Source organism: Mus pahari, chromosome 5 (assembly GCF_900095145.1).
Source record: "Mus pahari chromosome 5, PAHARI_EIJ_v1.1, whole genome shotgun sequence".
Classification (NCBI taxonomy): domain Eukaryota; kingdom Metazoa; phylum Chordata; class Mammalia; order Rodentia; family Muridae; genus Mus; species Mus pahari.
In genome coordinates, this window is record NC_034594.1 from 154,014,417 (window position 1) to 154,036,584 (window position 22,168).

General features: G+C 47.3%; 1 protein-coding gene across 2 annotated transcripts in view; it reads right to left on the reverse strand.

The window, feature by feature from the left end:
- Lbr (lamin B receptor) overlaps positions 1-10,999 on the reverse strand; it is a 25,223-nt gene extending 14,224 nt beyond the window's left edge. For both annotated transcript variants that reach the window (XR_003843883.1, XM_029538868.1), the window contains exons 1-5: positions 10,905-10,999; positions 6,879-7,057; positions 4,780-4,995; positions 1,279-1,362; positions 854-1,046 (exon numbers count right to left, since the gene is read on the reverse strand). Coding sequence is in view for 1 of the 2 variants with exons in the window: in XM_029538868.1 (XP_029394728.1) it covers positions 854-1,046; positions 1,279-1,362; positions 4,780-4,995; positions 6,879-7,043 (658 nt within the window). In the remaining variant the exon portion in view is untranslated. The remainder of the gene's footprint in view (positions 1-853; positions 1,047-1,278; positions 1,363-4,779; positions 4,996-6,878; positions 7,058-10,904) is intronic.
- Positions 11,000-22,168: the final 11,169 nt, after the last annotated feature.

Consider the following 22,168-nt stretch of genomic DNA (forward strand, 5'->3'; position numbering starts at 1 on the left):
GGTAGAGACAGGGTTTCTCTATATAGCCCTGGCTGTCCTGGAACTCGCTTTGTAGACCAGGCTGGCCTCGAACTCAGAAATCCACCTGCCTCTGCGCCACCACGCCTGGCACAAAAGTCAGCATTTATGTGAGCCCTAGAGCATTAGCTTGTTTTCTTGCTCTTTCCCTCCCTCTCCCACCAAAGTAATAACATTTAGTAACTTTTAAACTCTCTCTCCCTCTCCCTTCCAGTAAGCACACAACCTTGGGTGAGTGACAAAAGTAGGGTCCACCTCAGAGACGAAGCTCTGAAACTGTCAACTCCAGCCACAAAAAGAGCAACTTAGAAACGCAGACACCAAACGGCCAGGCTAATGTGGTTGCACAGCCTCTGGTAGCCTTGGCCTTGAACTCTCTGATCAGCCCATTCGCCCAGCCTAGCAGGCAGGGAAGGAAGCAGGATGCCTTATGCTGTAGTTTGCTTCTAGAGGGAACGCCAGCCAGGCCCTCCCTGCCTTCTCTTCTCATCAGCAGCAGAGCTCCCTGTCCCTCCAGGGCCACCACTACCCCTCCTGTACCCTTCCCCAGGACAAGCTCCCTCTATTATGACTTAACATTAGCATCCTTTGTACTTTATGGCTTGTCCCGTCATCCCATCCATCTATGCCTCCGTGTGTCCCATGTACCACCGCAGAAATGTCGTGTACACACACTGCCATAGCTCCCGGTTCAGCCTTCATACCACTGCTCCTCTGCAAAGTTCTTCCCTAGTCCTCCACCTCCCCAGTCTCTTCCTGCTGCACAAAGACCTTTCCAGTGTGCATAAGGGCAACTCTGCACCTTTCTCCTCCCTAATGGGGTTCTAACACCTACCAGGAACTCCTCCGAACTCCAAGTCCTTCCTCTGTGGAGTGGTCACTTGAAAGGTTCCCAAAGGTGCAGGTCCTTTGGTGACAAGGTTTTGTTCCTCAGACTCTACTTCTTTGGCTTTGACCTCTTCTCTCCTGGGACGAAGGCTGTACTGTGTAGCTGTGTATCTGTCTTCTGTTGACAAAATGATTCTTTCCTAGTTTAAAAAAAAAAAAAAAAACAAAGTATTAAAAATCTATAGTCTATATTCAGTGCAAACACTACTAACTCAGCATCTCTATAGAGCTATGAATGTACAAGAATAAATGTGTTAATCACATGCACTCTTCAGGACAGAACAAACAAATACAATACAACAAAGTCCGGTGAGAGTCTGAAGGAAAAGGAACAAAGAGAAAGGGCACTGCAGATGAAGGAGTGTTCCCCACCTGCTTGTCTTTATAAGGCGTAGCGTTCTTCTCCATGTGTTCGGGCTCCCCATTGTACACACTGACACTGTTTCCAAACGGCTTCTAAATGGAAGCAACAGAATCAGAGCTGCTCTGATCATAGTGATAACAGGTTACTACTGGGCAGGAAGCAGGGACAAGCTAAACCATCTAGAGATAAAGTCAACCAGACCTCCCTGGTCCTCCTCAACAGTCAGGTCTTATAGTGCCTCAAACATGTGGCAATCCTCCAGCCTCACCTTCCTGAGCACTTGGATTACAGCTGTGCAACAGTATGTTTTGGAACAGACTTCAGCATTAACTTCCCCTCTTTCAAGCAATTTTATACTAAATGCTTCAATGATTTCACTGTCATACGGTAACATTTCTATGAAAGACACATGAACAAAACCTGGCAAATTTATTCATTAGCCAGACATAAAAATGAGGAAAAGGGGCTGGAGAGATGGCTCAGTGGTTAAGAGCACTGACTGTTCTTCCCAAGGTCCTGAGTTCAAATCCCAGCAACCACGTGATGGCTCACAACCATCTGTACACCTACAGCATACTCATATACATAAAATAAATCTTTAAAAAAAAAATGAGGAAAAGACTTTCAGCCACCCTAAGCAGTCAACAGTGGGAAGACTGGATGCTTGCGTTTCCTGCAACATGGTATTGATTGCCCTTACTTTTCCTACCTACAAGTCCCTCTTGACTCAGCCTCTGAGTTTCTTACAGAAGAGAAGCAATTTAGCTTGCAAGAGCTTGTTAAGGCAACGCTTACAACAGCCTCTCTCCTCCTCTGTAAAGACTGTCAACAAACTAAAACACTCCTGAGTCAAGAAGAAAACAAAGCCCAAGCACGTCCTTCAGAAGACCAGCCAAGACCAGCCGGCGGATGGCAGCTTTAGCACATCAGGGATTCTAGGTCAGCCGAGCAATAGAGCACTCGCTGTACACCTGAGTTTACCCAAGTGTCAGTGAATGAGCCATCTGTCACCAAACGAAGACACACCTAAAGAGCTATGTGCAGCATCTCAGGTTTTGAATAATCTCTACTAACCACAGATAAACCAGTCAGTCAGCTAACTCTAAACCATGCTGTTTACATGCCAGTGCTTTCCACGCGGTGGACACTTACGATGGTTAAACACACAACACTGGGAGGCAAATTACTGAGATCAGAACTGGGTGTGGAAAGGAGCGATCATAGCATGATGTCCAAAGCTTCGACAGCCTAACTGAACACACACGCACACCACGAAATAGGTTAGGCTCTGCTGACGAGGGCAAAGGCAACCCCGTAGCTCTTCTATCAACAAAAGAGCACATGTGAAAATGAAAGCTGTAACAGCAGCATCTGCTCCTTCCCCCCATGTGGGAGAGAAGCACTCAAAGCAACAACAAGCTCACTGTAAGAAGAAAACACAAAGTCTGAAAAGGGGAGGTGAAAGTTTTTGACATCCACTTGGGGTGGGGGTGGGGGTGGGGGAGGGGGAGGGGGAGGCCTGTTACAATCCTCAGATGAAAACAAAGCATTCCACAGAGTCTTGACGCTGACAGAAGCATGCTCACCCAGTCTAGCAACAGGTATTACAAGCCTCTGTTCTGCCCTGTCCATCTGACTGAGCAGCTTCAATTTCCTCAAAGCTAAGCCAAAGAAGATAATTAGATACTGCAGAAAAGTAAGTGTTTAGAACAGTGAACACTGAAAGAAAAACACAAGGTCGCACCGCAGAACTAACTTTAACACTAACGTGTGTGTATATCTTCTGATGTTTACTATATAATAAACAAAAAGAAGAAACTATCACATTGCAGGTTATTCTCACTATTTGACATTTTAAAGTCTAAGTGCATGCCACACAGTATAGTTTTTAAGATTATGAGAGGACTGGCGAGGTGGCTCAGTGGGTAAGAGCACTGAATGCTCTTTTGGAGGTCCTGAGTTCAAATCCCAACAACCACATGGTGGTTCACAACCACCCGTAATGAGATCTGACACCCTCTTCTGTTATGTCTGAAGATGGCTACAGTGTACTTACGTATAATAATAAATAAATCTTAAAAAAAAAAAAAAAGATTATTAGAAGCCTATATGATCTGTTTCCAGAAGAGATAACACTTAATGAGTGGAATATAAAAGCATTCTTTTTACTTAAAACACTGTTCTAGTGTCTAAAACAGCGGCTCTCAACTTGTGGGTCAGAGCACCTTTGGCAAGCCTCTCTCCCCAAAAAATACTTACATTAAGATTCATAGCAGTGCCAGGCGGTGGTGGCGCACGCCTTTAATCCCAGCACTCGGGAGGCAGAGGCAGGCGGATTTCTGAGTTTGAAGCCAGCCTGGTCTACAAAGTGAGTTCCAGGACAGCCAGGGCTATACAGTGAAACCCTGTCTCGAAAAAAAACAAAACAAACAAACAAACAAACAAAGATTCATAGCAGTAGGGGCTGGCAAGATGGCTCAGTGGTAAGAGCACTGACTGCTCTTCCGAAGGTCCTGAATTCAAATCTCAGCAAGCACATGGTGGTTCACAACCACCTATAATGAGATCTGACGCCTTCTTCTGATGTGTCAGAAGACAGCTACATGTACTTATGTATTAAGTAAATAATAAATAAATAAGTAAATAATTAATGAATAAATCTTTGGGCCAGAGCGCACAGGGCAGAACTGCGTGCCCTCAAGCCCAATGATGGGAGCACATGAGTGGAAGGGGAGGAAGAGCCCCATACAGCTGCCCTCTGACCTCCACTGGGGTGGCCACACACACACCAAACACACAGACACACACACTAAAAATGAAAAAGTTAAAAAAACAGGGGATCCATCCCATAAACAACCACCAAACCCCAACACTATGGCTGATGCCAAAAAGAGCTTGCTGACAGGAGCCTGATATAGCTGTCTCCTGAGGGCTTCTGACAGTGCCTGGCAAATACAGAAGTGGATGCTCATAATCATCCATTGGATGGAGCATAACGTACCCAATGAAGGAGCTAGACAAAGTACCCAGGGAGCTGAAGGGGTCTGAAGCCCCATAGGAGGAACATCAATATGAACTAACCAGTACCCCCAGAGCTCCTTGGAACTAAACCACCAATCAAAGAAAACACATGGTGGAACTTGTGGTTCTAGCAGTATATGTAGCAGAGGATGGCCTAGTCAGTCATCAATGGGAGGAGAGGCCCTAGGTCCTGTGAAGGTTCTATGCCCCAGGGTAGGGGAATGCCAGGACTGGGAACGGGAATGGATGGGTTGGGGAGCAGGGCAAGGGGGGGAGGAGATAGGGGATTTTCGGAGGGGAAACTAGAAAGGGGGTAACATTTGAAATGTAAATAAAGAATCTAATAAAAAAAAAAAAAAAAACAGTTTTTCTTGGATAGTCAAAGAAACTATACCTTCTATTTCAATACTTGCTAACAAAAGTGTAAATAATCTGAGTAAGCATTTGTATAGAGGGAAGCCAGTGCAGTGGACAGATGAAGTAAGTACCAACACAAGCGGAGTCAGTTTGACTTGCAGAATTTCCCTCCTCATTTCCTTCTCCTTAGCGTCAGCCTGATGGGAAGCAGAGGCAGATCTTCTGGAGCCTTTTGGTGCCCTGCCTGGGGATCGGGAACGTGATCTTGATCTTGAGCGGCTGCCGCGGCGTCGAGAAGGAGAGCTGGAAATCGAGCCACTTTTTCTTTGCTTAAAGGATTTTAAAGGCTAGAGAGGGAAAGGGCACAGAGATGTCATCAGCGCACTTGTGTCCGGTGTGGCAGAGCTGAGCCGTCAGTCAGGGCCACTCTCTGTTGCTGGGCATTCTAAACTTGTGGGTCTGAAAACTGAGCACACAGTGTGATGCTACTCCAGCTCCTAGGAAAGATACAGTGCTTCGCCTGCTCTGCAAGCTTGGAGGGATTTCCCTGGAATCAGTGACTACATCACAAATTATATACTCCCAGCAACACCAGAAAGGCTTGGAACTGATACTGTCTAAAACTGACATGCTGACATGATGAAAGAAGATAATTAGCATGCATACAATTTTTCAAACAGAAGCCCTACAGAGTCACTCTGAAAAAAACTCGAGTTCTTAAAAACAGACAAATTCCTTTGTCAGCTGCCACTCTGCCTTAATCCACTGCAACCCACTCCTTCCTTGTTTCCAGGGTAAGTCCTAGGGCAGGCAAACCCCTGGGGCTCTAACCAGGCCCTTTGTGTATGTGGCCCTCAGCTAAGGATGGCATTTACATGTCTTAAATGACCACTAAAGCATCAAGAGAAGCCATATTTCATATGGCTGGAGCTGCCCCCTAAACTAGACACCCCATAAGCCATGATCCTAACATTTACTAAAACACATAGCGTTCATCCACAGACCATGCACGGGTCCAAACTATTGGTTGACAATGGGCCACAAGGTCCAAAACTGCTAAGTTCTAAGTAGACCATTTTAGAGCATCCCAACTAAGCAATTTTATGCCTAGAGAATCTAACAAAAATCTGCAGCTTTATTTATCCTTTTTTCATAGAAATTAATTTTTATGCATTTTATGTAAGTATTCGTATACCATAGTTCAATATTTTAAAACCCATACCATTAACAGATAGGCTTGGAAGGGGAAGCTGTGAAACCTCAAACCTAGTAAATGTCACTCTCTGATTACAATCACCAGTGTTGAGGAATAAGCCCAAGCCCTGCCACATGGCAGCACACACCTTTAATCCCAGCACTCAGGCCCTGCCACATGGCGGCACACACCTTTAATCCCAGCACTCAGGTGGCAGAGATGGGCCAATCTCTGAGTTTGAGACCAGCCTGTTCTACAGTGAGTTCCAGGACAGCAGAGGCTACACAGAGGAACCCTGTCTTGAAAGGAAAGGGAAAGGGAAAAGGGAAAAGGGAAAAAAAGGGAAAAGGGAAAAGGGAAAAGGGAAAAGGGAAAAAAAAGGGAAAAGGGAAAAGGGAAAAGGGAAAAAAGGGAAAGGGAAAAAGGGAAAGGGAAAAAGGGAAAGGGAAAGGGAAAGGGAAAAGGGGAAAAGGAGGGGAAAAGGAGAGGAAAAGGAGGGGAAAAGGAGGGGAAAAGGAAGGGAAAAGGAGGGGGAAAGGAGGGGAAAAGGAGGGGAAAAGGAGGAGAAAAGGGAGAAAGGAGGGGAAAGGGGGAAAGAAAGGGGGAAAGGGGAAAGAAAGGGGAAAGGGGAAAAAGGGGGGAAAGGGGAAAAAGGGGGAAAGGGGAAAAAAGGGGGAAAGGGGAAAGGGGGAAAAGGGGAAAAAAGGGGAAAGGGGAAAAGGGAGAAAAGGGGAAAAAAGGGGGGAAAAGGGAAAAAGGGAAAAAAGGGAAAAAGGAAAAAAGGGAAAAAAGCAGTGCTAAAAAAAAAAAAATCCCTAAAAGCCAGGGCCCTTTCCTGTGTAAGAGCACCCACAGCAAACACCTCACAGGATGTCAGACAGACCCAATGGCATGAGCTTTGGGGATCTGGGCCTATATCTCACTCCCATACTCCCAGAGGCAAGAACAGCATGTGCCCCAGAGCCCCAAGGCAGGAGTCTGGCATGAACCTCCAGCTCCTCCCACCCACTGCAAGACTAAGGCAGACATACTCACCTTGATATCATTCTCCTTCAGTTCTAGTTCGGTGCCATCTTTGTATTTTACAGTGTAGAGCTGGGATTTGTTGTCATGGCTCAGAATCTCTACTTCATAATAAAGGGAGCTCCCAGGCCATCGGCCTCTGACCACTTCACCCTCAGCAAACTTCCTACTTGGCATTTTCTAAAATTAGTCTGAAGAATTTTAAAGAAAAAAGTTAGTCAATAATTATTACTTACTTTTTCTGGACTAGGTTGTTCACTTAAACAACTTTCTAGCTGGTTTTAGCTTTAGGGCCAGGAAGCCAAGGAAAGAGTGTACAACTCCTTATTTTATAGATGACAGAACTTGAGCTTAAAGTTAACACTTTGTCAAAGTTCACACACACAGGGGAAGGAACAGCAGAGCAACACAAAACATTGTGTGAGCTTCATTCTACTTCATCTGGAATCACTCTGTAGGAGATGACTTAGTCACTGTAGTGCAGACCACAGTCGCACTGGGGATTAAACCCTGTCAGACTGGACAACTTAGAATGCTACCCCCTGCAGTAAAATCAGGGCACACCACCTCAAAAAGGACACTTACTAGCCGGGCGTGGTGGCGCACACCTTTAATCCCAGCACTCAGGAGGCAGAGGCAGGCGGATTTCTGAGTTCGAGGCCAGCCTGGTCTACAAAGTGAGTTCCAGGACAGCCAGGGCTATACAGAGAAACCCTGTCTCGAAAAACCAAAAAAAAAAAAAAAAAAAAGACACTTACTTTTATTTATAGATCTACATGTCATTTCTATAAAAGCTTTAAAATTCATTAAATTATATTTTTAACAAGTTACCTTACTGGAAAATAATAAAACCATGAGAGAAACTGGGGCTCAGTGGTTAAGAGCACTGACTGCTCTTCCAAAGGTCCTGAGTTCAAATCCCAGCAACCACATGGTGGTTCACAACCACCCGTAATGATATCTGATGCCCTCTTCGGGTGTGTCTGAAGACAGCTAGAGTGTACTTACATATAATAATAAATCTTTTTTAAAATGTACATTAGCATTACTATAACCTACCAACAGAAAGGACTTCAAATTTATAATGAATAACATATTTGAGGTTTACTTCATATGGTTTGCATTCTCTGAGTCAAATCCCAAGTGCATATCAATTAACTCTGCCAGTCGCCCACCTAAGCTAACGTGTGCAGCTCTCTCCAGCCCACAGCTGACACCTACTCCAACTGTAACATTCTTTACCGCTGTTTCAAAACATGGCCCATGAAACCTTCAATACGTCAAGAAACCACAACTTTCAAGAATAATCATTTATATGAGGTAATATCAAATGATGGCTATACTAGGAGCTCTGAGGTGATATTTCTCTCTCCACTGACCAACAGATTCACAGGATAAAAGCCAGTGTTCTGATACCAATGATAAGATAAGCAAGCAGCAGACAGAAAGACTCCTTCACCTGCTGAGCAAGTCTCCATACATCACCCAAGCACACAAAGACACTCGTCACACACTCCTGCCAAGAGCTGGTTACGCAACTGTACAGGAACACGAGAGACTCTTGCAGACTGTGGAATTAAGGAGAAAGTTGCATTACCTATGCCTCCCAAGAAAGTCTTTCTTAATACATTTCTTCACTGCTAATCCCTGAGGAAAAAGACTTCACAGGCTTCATCTGTTCAGACAGACAACAGATGAAAGGAAACGAAAGTGCTTATCTGGTGATGAGAGGTTCATTACCGAGCCTGCCTCAGTCCCCCTAACTTGTGAGATAGCATCTCTGGGGTAATGGGTATGTTTGGAAGCTTTAAGAATGAAGTTAGACTGGCAGATGGGAAGCAGGCGAGCACTGGCCCACATCTGCACAAGGAGGAGGGGCACAAAAAAGGAAGGTGACAACAGAAAACTTTGTCCATTTCGACACTTAGCTCCAAGTTGCCCTGGACAAAGAGGAAGGAAATGCGTTGGGTTTCCGTCTCTGATTCCCCACCTCTCTTCCCCCCCCCCCAGATTACCCCAGATCAATTAGGTTCTCCTACCCCTTCCAAAGTCTGAGAAAGCCTGCAATGTTGTTCTATATGAAGGTGCCAGTAGGATCTCAAACATTTCAAAAACTCGCAATACGAGCACTTTGGGGCTTGGGGACTGCCTGCATCTTTAAAAGGCCCTGGAACAGATTTATTCTGAACCATCAGAAGCATCCAATCCTTGCCATTCATCCCATCCAGGTACTAACCAGGCCGGATCCTGTTTAGCTTCGGAGATCTGATGGAATCGGGAGGATTAGAATGGTATGGCCCTAGACTCACTGTTATTTCTCTACTGCATCTTGAAGACACCACGTTAACTATATGAGTCTAACAAGGAACACAAGTCAAAGTTTGAAAAAAAAAAAAAACCCTTCTATTACCTATTAAATAATAGGTAATACATAATCAAGGCACCCAGTAGATATTTGAGCCTCAATTTTTCAAAAATGTGCCTATAATGTGTAATATAAAATTTGATCCCCAGAAAAAAGGGGGGAGGAAAACTGAGACTTGGCAGGGCATGGTGGCTTTAATCCCACTCCTCCTCGGGAGGCAGAGGAAAACAGATCTATGTTGAGGGTCTGCCTATCCTACACTGTGTTCCAGGACAATAAAGGCTGTGCTGAGATCCCTCCCGTCTCAAAACAAACAAACAAACAAACGACAACAGCACAAAACAAGAACTGACACTTGATGGTGATATTTTATATGGCAGGTGGAGAATGACCTTGTCTTAGGAGAAAATAAATGGGCTGGCAACAAGATATGCATGCCACTTTGCACAAGATCCACACAGTCAGTGGAAACTATATAACAGCATCCCAAAATATTGCACAACAGGAGATAATTATACTGGATAGGACAAGAGGGCTCCAGACCGCCGCCCCCCAATGTGTAATCTTATGCACCCAAGTAACGCATAAGAGATGTATACAGGCTTCCCTAAACAAATAGGTGTTTGCAAAGAAAAGTCACTCACTAAACTGTACCCTCAACCACACTCCACAGAAATTCAAGGATCCTCAGGCTTTTTTTTTTTAACTGTCAAGCCAGATCTTTGCTAACCGGAGGGTCATTTGGCACTAGACACCTCACATATTATGGTACAATATATCACTATGTATCAGTGTGACCAATTTCTTTCTACGACGCTCAGGAGCGTTACTAGGGTCTTTAATCATTTCCCCACTCTCCCAAATTCACTTAATGTGGCAGAAAGAAAAAGCTCAAATGGTGGCTAACAGCTACCCTTTAACACCTGAGCCGGCACAGGCCTGCTAGGCAAAACGCGAACAGGAAGGCGTTCGCAGGGTCTGTGACCCTTGAGAGCCATGCAGGAGAAAGCTGGCTGTACAGGCAGAGTGGCCTTTTCCCTCAATAGCCAAAAGCACACTAATCGGTATAGTCCTTACTCACTCGCGCCCCAACTCCCCAGTCAATGCTCACCATCACCCTCTCAGTCCGTATTAGGCCCTCCATCCCGCGCTTCTCTGTAGCCCCATCTTCTCCCTCAGAGCAACTGCTACTTTGTAGCCCCAGATCTAGTCCTGCTCCTGCACCTGAGCCCCGGCCCTCGCACACCAAGTGCGCTACACACGGAGGGCGCAACGCCAGGCCAGCCCGCCGTTGCCCAAGTGCCCCGGAGCAGGCCCTCCACACCCCAGCGCGCACTGGGTGGCCCGCGAAGCTGCAGGAGGCGCGAGGCCGGCTGTCACCGCGCAGAGGCACTCAGGAGGCCCGGACAGGCGGGACGGCGCCCCGGCAGGAGTCAGAGGCGGTTAACCCATCCCCCGAAGGCCGCCCGCTCTCCGAGGGCCGGGACGCCGCGGCGAGCACAGCCCGGCCCGGCCGGGGCACCCAACGCGCGCTCCGAGACGGGGACGGGGGGGGCGGGGGTGTCCGCCATCCGAAACCCGCGCTCGGCTTCCGGCCCGCGTAGCCCTAGCCTCGCCGGCCGCCCCGGGGAACCCGCTCTCCACACGCGGCGGAGACCCGCGCCGACGCTCACCTGGCCGCGCTGCGGCGGGAACTCCAGCCACTCCAGGACAGTCACCAGCAGCCAGCGGCGACTCCGCGCGCGACACGGCCGGCCGCGCTCTCGCGCCCCCGAGGTCCCGCCCCTAGCGAGGCCGCCCTGAGCTCCCCATTGGTCCCTCGACCTTTTGAATCATCGCCGGCGCTGGCGATTGGTCGAGGCCCTGTGGCGCGTCCAGCCCGCCCGCTCGTGAGCGTCCGGCGTCCCCACCCGGTTTATCTCCGCAGCCCAGGCACGGAGCCGCGCTTTGGCTCGCGCCCTCCTAGGCCGGCGGTCTGGGAGGAGAGTGAAACTCGCGCGACGCCAGACCGAAGCGTCCGCCGCTGTCACCCCGCGCTCGGTCCGTGTGTAACCTCGGGAGCCAGCGGGCCGCGCGCTCAGTCCGGCCACGGCCGAAGCCCGCGGGCTCCGCGTCCCGCCTGGACCCGACCCCAGCAGGCCCAGGCCGGAGCCCCAAACTTCCCCCCCCCCCTCCCTTGCACTTGCCACCGCTGGTTGTCTGTTTCCTTCCTCTCGGGTTGAGAGTTCAAAGCAGTTCGTTAAAGCTCCCGACTTCGCAGTGCTGTTTTTAAAGGTATTTCCAACATCCCTTATTAAATACATCTAAGTGTTTTCCTGCTTCGGGAACACTGTGGGTTCAGATGCAAGGCTGAATAAGTCTTTTCATCCGCAGTGTGGCTTCAGGTGCACAGCGCTGTCACCTTCTCAGTAACAAACTGAGTAAGTGCCTCGGAACCCTTCCTACGATTTGTCATTGCCTTCGGGGTTGCCCTGGGTGAAACTCTAAACCACAGGTGTATGCATCAAGAAACCTCTAAACGTAAATTTTGGCAAATCCTTTAAGCTTCAACTCTTAAAGACGGATCCTACTCCGAGTCCTGTGCGGCAAATGACATAGAAAGGAAGACACTATGGGGAGGATGTCCTTTGAGATAAATTCTACTAATACCAAAGACATTCTTCACTCCTCAAACCCAGAGCCAAGGTTTCTTTGGGTTTCCTCTACAGCACATATAAGCATTTTCACTTACAAAATAAAAGACCAGAGGCGGGGAAACCTTATTGTAAACTTTGGTTTATAGAGTTTCTTCAAAGGGAACAGGCCAGTGGGGCTGGAGAGACAGCTCAGATGATAAAGTACCCTCCCTGCCTTGCAAGAATAAGAACCTCGTGAGCACTTCAGACTCTCAGCACCAAAATTAAAACAAGAGGAAAATGCTCTCAAACAGCTGTAACTCTAGTGCAGGGGACAGAGGTAGCTGGGGACAAACAGATCTCCCTGGACTCAGTTGGTGACAGCTAGGATCTGTGAGACACCCTGTCTCAAAGAGCAAGATGTTGAGCAGTTGGAGGAAGACAACTGACATTAACCTTTGGCCTTCAAATATACATTTGCACACACAAGCTACACACACACAATAAGTCTGTATATGAATTCAACATCATACCTTATATTCACTAAAGATGTTCATGTGTGCAAGGTGTGGATACATACAAGTATAGTACAGAACTCATTCTTGCTTTTCCTTAATGTTTAACTTTAAAATTTTTAATTTTATTAATAAATTAGGAGGGGAGAGGACATGGATCTGGACCTACTAGTTAATTGTGAAAATTAGATGCAGTTGTTTCTGGGAAATGCAGCTGGCAATAATTCCTTATAACCTTCTCTTATTTCAGATTCACTAAATTGCCTTTTGTAATCAGTACATTCAGGTAGATGAAATTTTTTTTAATCACATGTATATCAATAAGTTCTTAATGGATTTTGGGTTTTTCTCTATCTAAAATCTCATGGTTGCATAATTTGCAATTAGATGTAAGTTGTAGCCTCACTGTTTGAAGCCTGTTTGAACTACCAAGTTCATCTTTTTCTTTAAAAGCTAGAGGTGGAGCGTAAACTCTTTAACCCTGAGCCAGCCACACCCCAGCCCCTGGTAAATCAATCCTAAAGATCCTTCTCTCTGACTGTTACCTAAGAAGTAAGCCTAAAATATGTTTGGATGCTCTCGGAGTCCAGAAATACTTCTCTACAGAAAAATATCCCAACTTCAGCAGGACACGGGAGAGCCATTCAGAAACCCTTGCTTGCTGGAATCCGAACAGGTGTGGCAGTCTCTGGTCCTTCCCAGGCTAGCTCTTTATCTACCCCACCCCCACCCCACCAGCTCTCCAGAAGTCTCCACAGACTGGCCGGCCCTTCCTTTGACACTCTGGAATGTTCCCCTCTTTCCCAGAGTGCAGCATCCCAGGAAGACTTCACAAAGCACTTGCCACACACAGGGCTCTGTGCCAGGGGCATCCATACTCATGGAACATAGGAAATACGTTTTATACACTTTGTATCTGTGCCTATTAAGTTCACCAGTGGGCTTGCTAACTGTAAAACTTTGTCCTGGGTGTCCTCCAGAAAGCCAGGTTCTAGCGTGGATAAAGTCTACACAGAGAAATCCTGTCCGAAGGGAAAGAAGAAAAAGACAAAAAGCAACAGAGCTCTCCTGCAGGAAAATTCTCCCACCAGCCGAGTGGATGCTGAACCCTATACCTCAGGTGTCTCTTACTGACTTCGCTGGTCCTGCTGCCCCTTTTTGGAATGTCAGCTGTGCTAAATGGCCTTTGCTTTTTTTGTTTTGTACCCTCTTTATGTAGAGCCTCTCTGTAGGCCTTGAACTCACAGAGATCTGCTTCCCTACTGGCATTAAAACCATGCACCACCCTACTAGGCTATTGATAATAAATAAATCTTTAAAAAAAATAATATACATAAGATCTTCGCTCCACCTTTGTCTTGCCCTCTGCATCATCATCATTTCTTTTTTTGTTGTTTGTTTGTTTGTTTTTCGAGACAGGGTTTCTCTGTATAGCCCTGGCTGTCCTGGAACTCGCTTTGTAGACCAGGCTGGCCTCAAACTCAGAAATCTGCCTGCCTCTGCCTCCCGAGTGCTGGGATTAAAGGCGTGCACCACCACCGCCCGGCTCATCATCATTTCTCTTAATCCAGAGTGTAATTTTTTGTTTGGGGTTTGGGGTTTTATTTTTATTTTTTTATTTTATTTTATTATTTGTTTTGTTTTGTCTGGTTTGGTTTTTTTGTTTTTCAAGACAAGGTTTTTCTCTGTATAGTCCTGGAACTCACTCTGTAGAGCAGGCTGGCCTTGAACTCAGAAATCTGCCTGCCTCTGCCTCCTGAGTGCTGGGATTAAAGGCGTGCACCACCACTGCCTGGCTTAAGTGTTTTTGTTTTGTTTTTGTTGTTCTTGTTTTGGTTTTTCGAGACAGGGTTTCTCTGTGTAGCCCTGGCTGTCCTGGAACTCACTTTGTAGACCAAGCTGGCCTCCAACTCAGAAATCTACCTGCCTCTGCCGCCCTGAGTGCTGGGATTAAAGGCGTGCGCCACCACCGCCCGGCTTTAAGTGTTACTTTATAAACCTACTGTATATCTCTAGAGGAGGTCAGGTCCTGATTCAGAATATCCTCTTTGTGTCAGCAGTGTATGACCCTGTTCCTTCTCCCAAAGACAGTCTCCACCCACCCATCCACCTAGTGTGGAGGGAGAAGAGCTAAGGCGTGGGTGGGAGGGTCAAGCACATCCACACAGGGCCGCCATTAGTGAAGCTCTGGCTCTACCCACAGCGTGACTGAATAGTTGCACAGATGGTTACCGTGTCATGCCTTCACTTCTGAATGAAGACCATTGAGATCTATCTCCCATGATTTATACAACCCCACCACTAAACTACACCCACCAGGAGCCAGGGGGAGCATCACGGCAGGAGTCGGGGTGGGGCTGGTGTCTGGTGAAGCCCCGGGGTGTCATTTGCATTCCTTATCTCAGTGAATAGATAGCATCTCCTTTCCTAGAGTGGAGAAAGTGGGACTCAGGGAAGATAAAACTGACCCAGGATCACATTGAGTACATAAATAGTGGGATAGAAACTGACCTGGGATCCCAGAAAGCCAAGGACCCAGCACTTCCCCTTTATCCAACCTGGGCTCAGCTGGCTCCTAACCATTGCGCCTCTGTTGTGCTGGGTGGGTGCTCCCAGGTCAGGAGAAAATTGCTGTGAACCCTTATCCACATTTGGGAGCATCAGACTCATCGCTGCTCTCCTCAGGGAAACTGCATTGACTTCACCTGGCCTCTCACCCTTGGGTCCCTTCCTCCCTGACTCTGACCACAGCTCCTTTCAATTCCCCACTGTGGATCCTGAAGAACCACACGGGTCTTCCTTTCCAGGCACTGTCACAGAACACCTACAGTGAGCACAAGATCACTGTAATCTTCCTACTATTTTAATACAATACTCAGTGTGATTAAATCTATTTTAAAATGTTTGAGAGTGATGATAAAATATTTAAGATGAATATTTAAAGTCATAGTTGCATAATGAGTCTTCATTCATTTCTCTTCATTAATTTGAGCAAGATCATCCGTTAACTGATGGTTAAACTGTATCAAGAGTAAATTCCTAAAAAAGAAGCAAGAAAAAAATTCTTGCCAGAGTGATGAAGAATATCTTTAGTCCCAGCACTTAGGAGGCACAGGCAGGTGGTGGATATCTGTGAGTTTGAGGCCATCCTGGTCTATTGAGAGAATTTCAGGATAGCCAGGGCTACACAGAGAAACCCTGTCTTGGAAAGAAGGAAAGGAAAGGAAGGAAGGAAGGAAGGAAGGAAGGAAGGAAGGAAGGAAGGAAGGAAGGAAGGAAGGAAGGGAGGGAGGGAGGAAGGTAACAAAACCAAATGAATTCCAGTCTTTAAAAAACTCTATTGGGGGGCTGGAGAGATGACTCAGCGGTTAAGAGCACTGACTGCCCTTCCAAAGGTCCTGAGTTCAAATCCCAGCAACCACATGGTGGCTCACAACCATCCAAAATGAGATCTGACACCCTCTTCAGGTGTGTCTGAGGACAGCTACAGTGTACTTAGATATAATAAATCTTTTTTTAAAAAAAAAAAAAACCTATTGGGGAGCCGGGCATGGTGGNGAGAGAGAGAGAGAGAGAGAGAGAGAGAGAGAGAGAGGCGTTCCCCTTATTTATATGGAAAATTCAGGTAAAGGTGGGAGGTGAGCCAAGTGAATTCTGGGAATGTGCCTGTTGCCTTGGCAACAGGTCTGCAGGTCCAGCTGTCACTGCCTATGTGATGTCATAGGTTTGGGAGGTCCTGATGCCAACACACACCCCAGCGACATACATTCCTGTTTACCTCTTTGACAGTCGTAACTCACTAACACCAACCCTAGCTACCCAAAGCACTACTCAGGAAGATTCTCTCCTTGACCACTCTAGCCAGGCACTCTCCAACTTCCTTCCTCTTCCTCCAGCTCTTCCTCTTCTTCTTCCTCATACTTCTCTTCCTTCCCCTTTCTTCTTTCTCCTCTTCTTTTTTGTTTTTGATTTTTGCTGTTTGCTCTGGGGGTTTGGATTGAGCCATCTTCTTTACTAGGCCTTAGCGTTGACTTAGTCTTGGGCAAGCGGTTCCAGACCACATCAATTGCTCCTTTAGAGTGTCAAGCTGAGAAAACTCAAGGCTCATGGGAAAACTTGCTGCTTGTTCCAGAAACACTAGAACACAGAGCCCCCTAGCTCCCTGCCCTCATAAGAAGGCCAGCCCACCCCCTCTCCTAGATTTTGAGAATGTTCACTTACCCGATATTTCCAACCCCCTACTTGCCCCTTCCCACTCCCTCAGGCTCTCTTGTGTGTGTATCATTCGTTCCTCTGTTTGTTGAGATTGGGATCACTTTCTCTATAACCCAGGTCACTTCTGAACTCATCACCCTCTGTCCTCAGCCTCCTGAGTGTTGGGATAGAGGCACTGGATTGAAATACATTTTGTTTCTGGTAGAACGTGTTTGAGAAGTATCAGTGAAGCAAAGTTCATTCATGTGGGTTCTGAGGAGGAAAGAGAAGCCACAAACGTGGTTACCAGACACAGTTTGGCAGGGCAGGTGTGTTAGACCCATAAGCCTTCAGGGGACAATGTTGCATCTTTCGAAATAGGCACAGAAGTGCTAGAACTTGATAGTAGAGTGTTTGCCTAGGCAATACATACATGCACGGGCCTTCGGGGTTGGGGTTGGGGTAAAGGTGGGGGAGGAGGCCGCTACCAGTGCATGCATGCACACACATGCACACACACACCACACACACACACACACACACCACACACATACACACACGGCAGGAAAGAGAGAAAATGTTGAATCCATGGGAAGGGAGAGCCCCTCACTTGCTGAGAATCAAGAATCCCCCACAAGTGACTTTTGCTTAAATCCTTTCTCCTTTCCCAGCTAAAAAACCTGCAATTTTCTAGGAATCTTATCAGAAACTCCCTTTATATGAGTGAACAACACATCCTAACTCCTCAGGACAGCCTCAGTGGCTCCTGGTTTTATCTTATCAGATTGAAATTCCATTCACAGAACCTCCAGAGACACCCTATAATCAAAGAAAAATCTTACCAACCCTTGGAGATGTACCTGGAGAGACACTAAAATGTAGAAACGACTGAGATGTCTAAGTGTGATCCTCCCCGGAGAGATTTATTTTATCTATAGATGAGTGTGTTGCCTGCATGCCTCTACGTGCACCAGAAGGGGTCAGATCCCTGGAACAGTGGGTTTTGAGCCACCACGTCAGTTCAGGGATCTGAATTTGAGTCCCTCTAGAAGACCAGGAGCTCTTAACCATCTCTCCAGCCTTCAACTATATTTTAAACTGTGTTAGCCAGGGGACTAGAGAGATGGCTTAGGGATTAAGAGCACTGGCTGCTCTTCCAGAGGACCCAAGTTCAACTCACACCACCTACATCGTAGCTCACAACTGTCTGTAAGTCAAATTCCTGTGCATCTGACTCCTTCACACTAATATATACATCCTGACTTTCTTGGGATTCTCTATATAGACTAGGCTGGGCTTGAACTCACCTGCCTCTGCTTCCCAAATGTTGGGATAAAAGTTAAATAATGTAATTTTTTAAAAAGATTTATTTATTTATTTTATGTATATGAGTACACTGTAGCTGTACAGATGGTTGTGAGCCTTCAATGTGGTTGTTGGGTATTGAATTTAGGACCTCTGATCACTCCAGTCAACCCTGCTCGCTCAGTCCCAAGATTTATTTATTATTATAAATAGTACAATCTTGCTGTCTTCAGACACACCAGAAGAGGGCGTCAGATCTCATTACGGATGGTTGTGAGCCACCATGTGGTGGCTGAGATTTGAACTCGGGACCTCTGGAAGAGCAGTCAGTGCTCTTACCCGCTGAGCCATCTCACCAGCCCAGCAATTTTCTAAAAGTAAACAGATAATGATAGATTCTTCAAAAGGATACCCCAGTGAGCTACTTCCTCCAACCAGGCTCTGCCTGCTAAATAGCCCAGAAAGTTCTAGGCTCATTAAGGCTGCGTTCAGCTCACATATAGAGGGATGGGTCAGTAGCAGTGGTGATCTCATTCCCTCCTAATAGAACTACCAACTGGGAGCCAAAGCTACAACAGGCAGGATTCCCCGGGGAGGGGTTGGGGGAGGGGCTGGGGGAGGGGACTCCATTGTCAAACCAGAGCAAAGAGAAGCGAAGAATGGAAGTAATTTCCTCTCCATTCCTGGACCCTATGACTGCAGAGCTGGAGGACCGTGATTGATCAAGCTGCAGGGTGAAAAGAAGGTGCACTTGGGAGGCAGGGACACTTGAACCCTCTGCTTCCATTGCGCACCTCAAGCAAGATACTTCAAATGTATTTCAGAGTACTTCCTTAATGTATTCATTTTGTAAACACAAATGGAATAGTGAAAACAAAACAAAACAAAACAAAAAAAACCTCCCAAAACACATTTCAAAAAAAAAGTTAAGCAAACCCCAGGCCAGGCTATGGTGGTTGTGCGTTTTTAAATGGGGTGTAGGCTAGTGAGGGGGGGAATGAGCATGTGCTTGTGTGCACGCGTGATTAAACACACACTTGAAGGCATACGCATGGGAAAGCCAGAGGTTGTTGTCAGGGGGCTTTGCTCTTTGTATCTTTGAGGCAGGGTCTCTCATGGCCTTCATCCATTCTGCCATGCTGATTAGTCAGGAAGCCCAGAGACCCTTCTGTCTTTGCGTCCCCAGTTCTGGGGTTACAGGTTTGCACCACAGGACCTGCCTTTTTCTTTTCTTTTCTTTTTTTTCTTTTCTTTTATTTTTGGTTTTTTGAGACAGGGTTTCTCTGTATAGTCCTGACTGTCCTGGAAATCACTTTGTAGACCAGGCTGGCCTCGAACTCAGAAATCCGCCTGTCTCTGCCTCCCGAGTGCTGGGATTAAAGGCATGCGCCACCACCACCCAGCAGGACCTGCCTTTTTCACATGGCACTAGGGATCAGAACTTGGGGTTCTCGCATCTACGAAACGAGCAGTTTGGAGACTGAGCATCCCCCAGGCCCACACAAGCACACTGCTTTTCAGGAAATTTTAGACTGTTAGGTTTATTTTGGATGGGTTTTTTTTTTTTTTGGGGGGGGGGGGTTTGAGAAATCTCAGGCTTTTCAGTAAGAATCCACATGGCTGAAGTACAAGCAGATGACTGGAAATGTTGGAGCCAGCTGGCTGGGGTTCCTCACGCAGCCTCTCAGGGACAGGAGGCTGTGTGTTCCAGGTCCCTGGCAATTACTTCTGTCTGGCGTAATGGCTCCTCCCTGGTCATGGTCCCAGCCCCTTTGGATAGATCGCTATGAGTTGTTTAACATGCCCAAGTTAGAAAAATATCTTTCCTATTTGGTGTTTGGAGCATCTTAGAATCTAAAATTACTCCCCTAAAAGTGTTTGTAGTGCTTGAGCTGGGTACGGCTGTAAAGGGGTACAGCTGACAGAAGGTTTTTGAATAACTTGAGCGAGCTCTTTGTCCCAACCATGGCCGCCATGCCTCCCCTACCCCTGCTTTTAGGTATGTGAGGTAGAAGGTCATAGAAGTTGAACCTGTCCTGTTAGCCACTATCCATAGATAGGTCAGTATTCTCCGACCAGAATCCGAGGCTATGATATGGAGGGCTGTGGACACCAGACTCAGATTTCCAGGGGTGAGAGATGAGCATGGTGTAGCCATGAGACTTACAACTCCTATGGGTCGAATCACCACCTTCGCCCATGTTGAAGTAAATGTGCTTTATCTGGCTTCAGGCTTCAAGCTCAGGAGGTGTCTTATGACACATTGCACCGCCTGTAGCTAAGACTTGAGCCTTTTTTTTTTTTTTTTGTTCTTTGAGACAGGGTTTCTCTGTATAGCCCTGGCTGTCCAGGAAGTCACTTTATAGACCAGGCTGGCCTCCAACTCAGAAATCCACCTGCCTCTGCCTCCCAAATGCTGGGATTAAAGGCGTGAGCCACTACTCCTTGCGACTTGAGCCATTTTTAAAGGCTCAATGTCCCATGTTAGAAGTTCTGTCAAAGTGTCATTGGTGACACCCCAGGGACCACTTCAGGCTATGCCTCAACCAGCTACCATGCAGGGGAGTTGCTTAGATTGCTTCAAAGAAAGAGCAGTGTACAGTCTACAGTCTGAGAAGATGGAGAGAGAACCTTTTCCAATAGCTGGAAGCCAGTGGACATGCCTGGTAAGCGGAAGTCTTATCTAGCTGGCTGCAGAAGTCAGGCCTGCTAGACTGCTGGCTGAACAGGTGAAACCGAAAGTCCGAAGGACTGGGCTCTTCCGTTCATTGTGTACCCGAAAGAGCTCAGAGAGAAGAAACTTTTTTTCCCCGTTTCAAGTTCCCAAATAGGAAGGAAGAAGGAAACAACAAGCTTGATCAGGGTCGGTCCGTGGAGTGGACGGGGTCCAGATCCAACACGATGCAGAGTTCCAGGGTTAATGACCACACAGCTGAGACCTAGTGACCAGTGCAAGGTCATCTGTCTAAGGAGAACTTGGATTGTCACATCCTTGTGATATCTATGTTAGGAGCCCACTTCAAACTGACTGCAGGCAGGCAGGTAGTTCCTCGGGTCCTGTATCTTCCCAATAAAGAGATCCACAGCGTAAATCCTAGACCAGTGAGGGCTTCATAGTGGGGGTGGGGGGAGAGGGAGAGAGGGCGAGGGGGGAGAGGGGGAGATAAAGAGGGGGAGAGGGGAGACAGAGACAGAGAAAGACAGAGAGATTACCCTGAGGGTGAATGCTGTGGAGACAAGTCAGCACCTTAGGTATGTCCATGTGATGCAGCCTCTGCAGCTGGCTCCAGCCTTCCCTGAGGCAGAGTAACTGAGCAGCTGAGCACCGCACCGGATACACCTGTAAAGCCAGTCACGCCCAGTTTCCCCAAGAGGGTGCAGAGACGGGCGGCCCTTCGTGCCTTGGCAGAACAGTTGAATGCAACGAGGTAAGAGGAAGTGGATCTAGCTCCCGCCCCTGTCCTGGCCCCTGAGAGGGGCTGGAGGCCACCGGAGGGTCCCATCTGACAGACAGACGGGTGCTACTGCCACACCCAGCTTCCTTAAATCACTACTTGAAAAGGCAGCGACCCAGGACAAGGTTCTAGCTGCAAGGAAAGCCAGTAAACCAAAGAAGGAACTTTTTACCCACCTGGAGGCCACCAACAAGGAAAAGCTCCTCCCAATTAGGAGACCAGAATACTGGACTGGAGAGAGACTTAACGTTCCAGTCGGGCCAGGTCACTCACACAATCACAGCACCAAGGGACCACTCTTGGGATTGGGAAGGTGAGCTCACTTTACGGCGTGCAAAAGAGCTAGGCAGAAGTGTTTCCTTTGAGGAAATAATGAGGGGCTGTATATTTTTTCTTCCCAGAATTACACACAAACACACACACACACACACACACACACACACACACACACACACCCCTCAATTCCCCTCCCCACCCATGAGCTTGCCAGGCAGTTCAACTGGGTCTTCATTCTGTCTCTATCTGCCTGTCTGTCTGTCTGCCTGCCTGCCTGCCTGCCTCTGTCTCTCTCTGCCTGCCCCCCCTCCTTTATTTTTTGGATACTGGCCAGATTCTAAATACGCTTCTAAGGCTCCTTTGGAATTTTCCCTCCTCTTTCTTCCTGTGTCTGGACTCCATGCTGGCTCAGCCAGCCTCCTTGTCCAGTGTTCAGGTCATCTGCTGAGATTCTGCTTCTCTTCCCCAGAGGGCTCTTTTCTTTTCCTTCCTCCCTTCCTCTCTCTCTCTCTCTCTCTCTCTCTCTCTCTCTCTCTCTCGTCCACACACACACACACATACACACACAAGATCATCT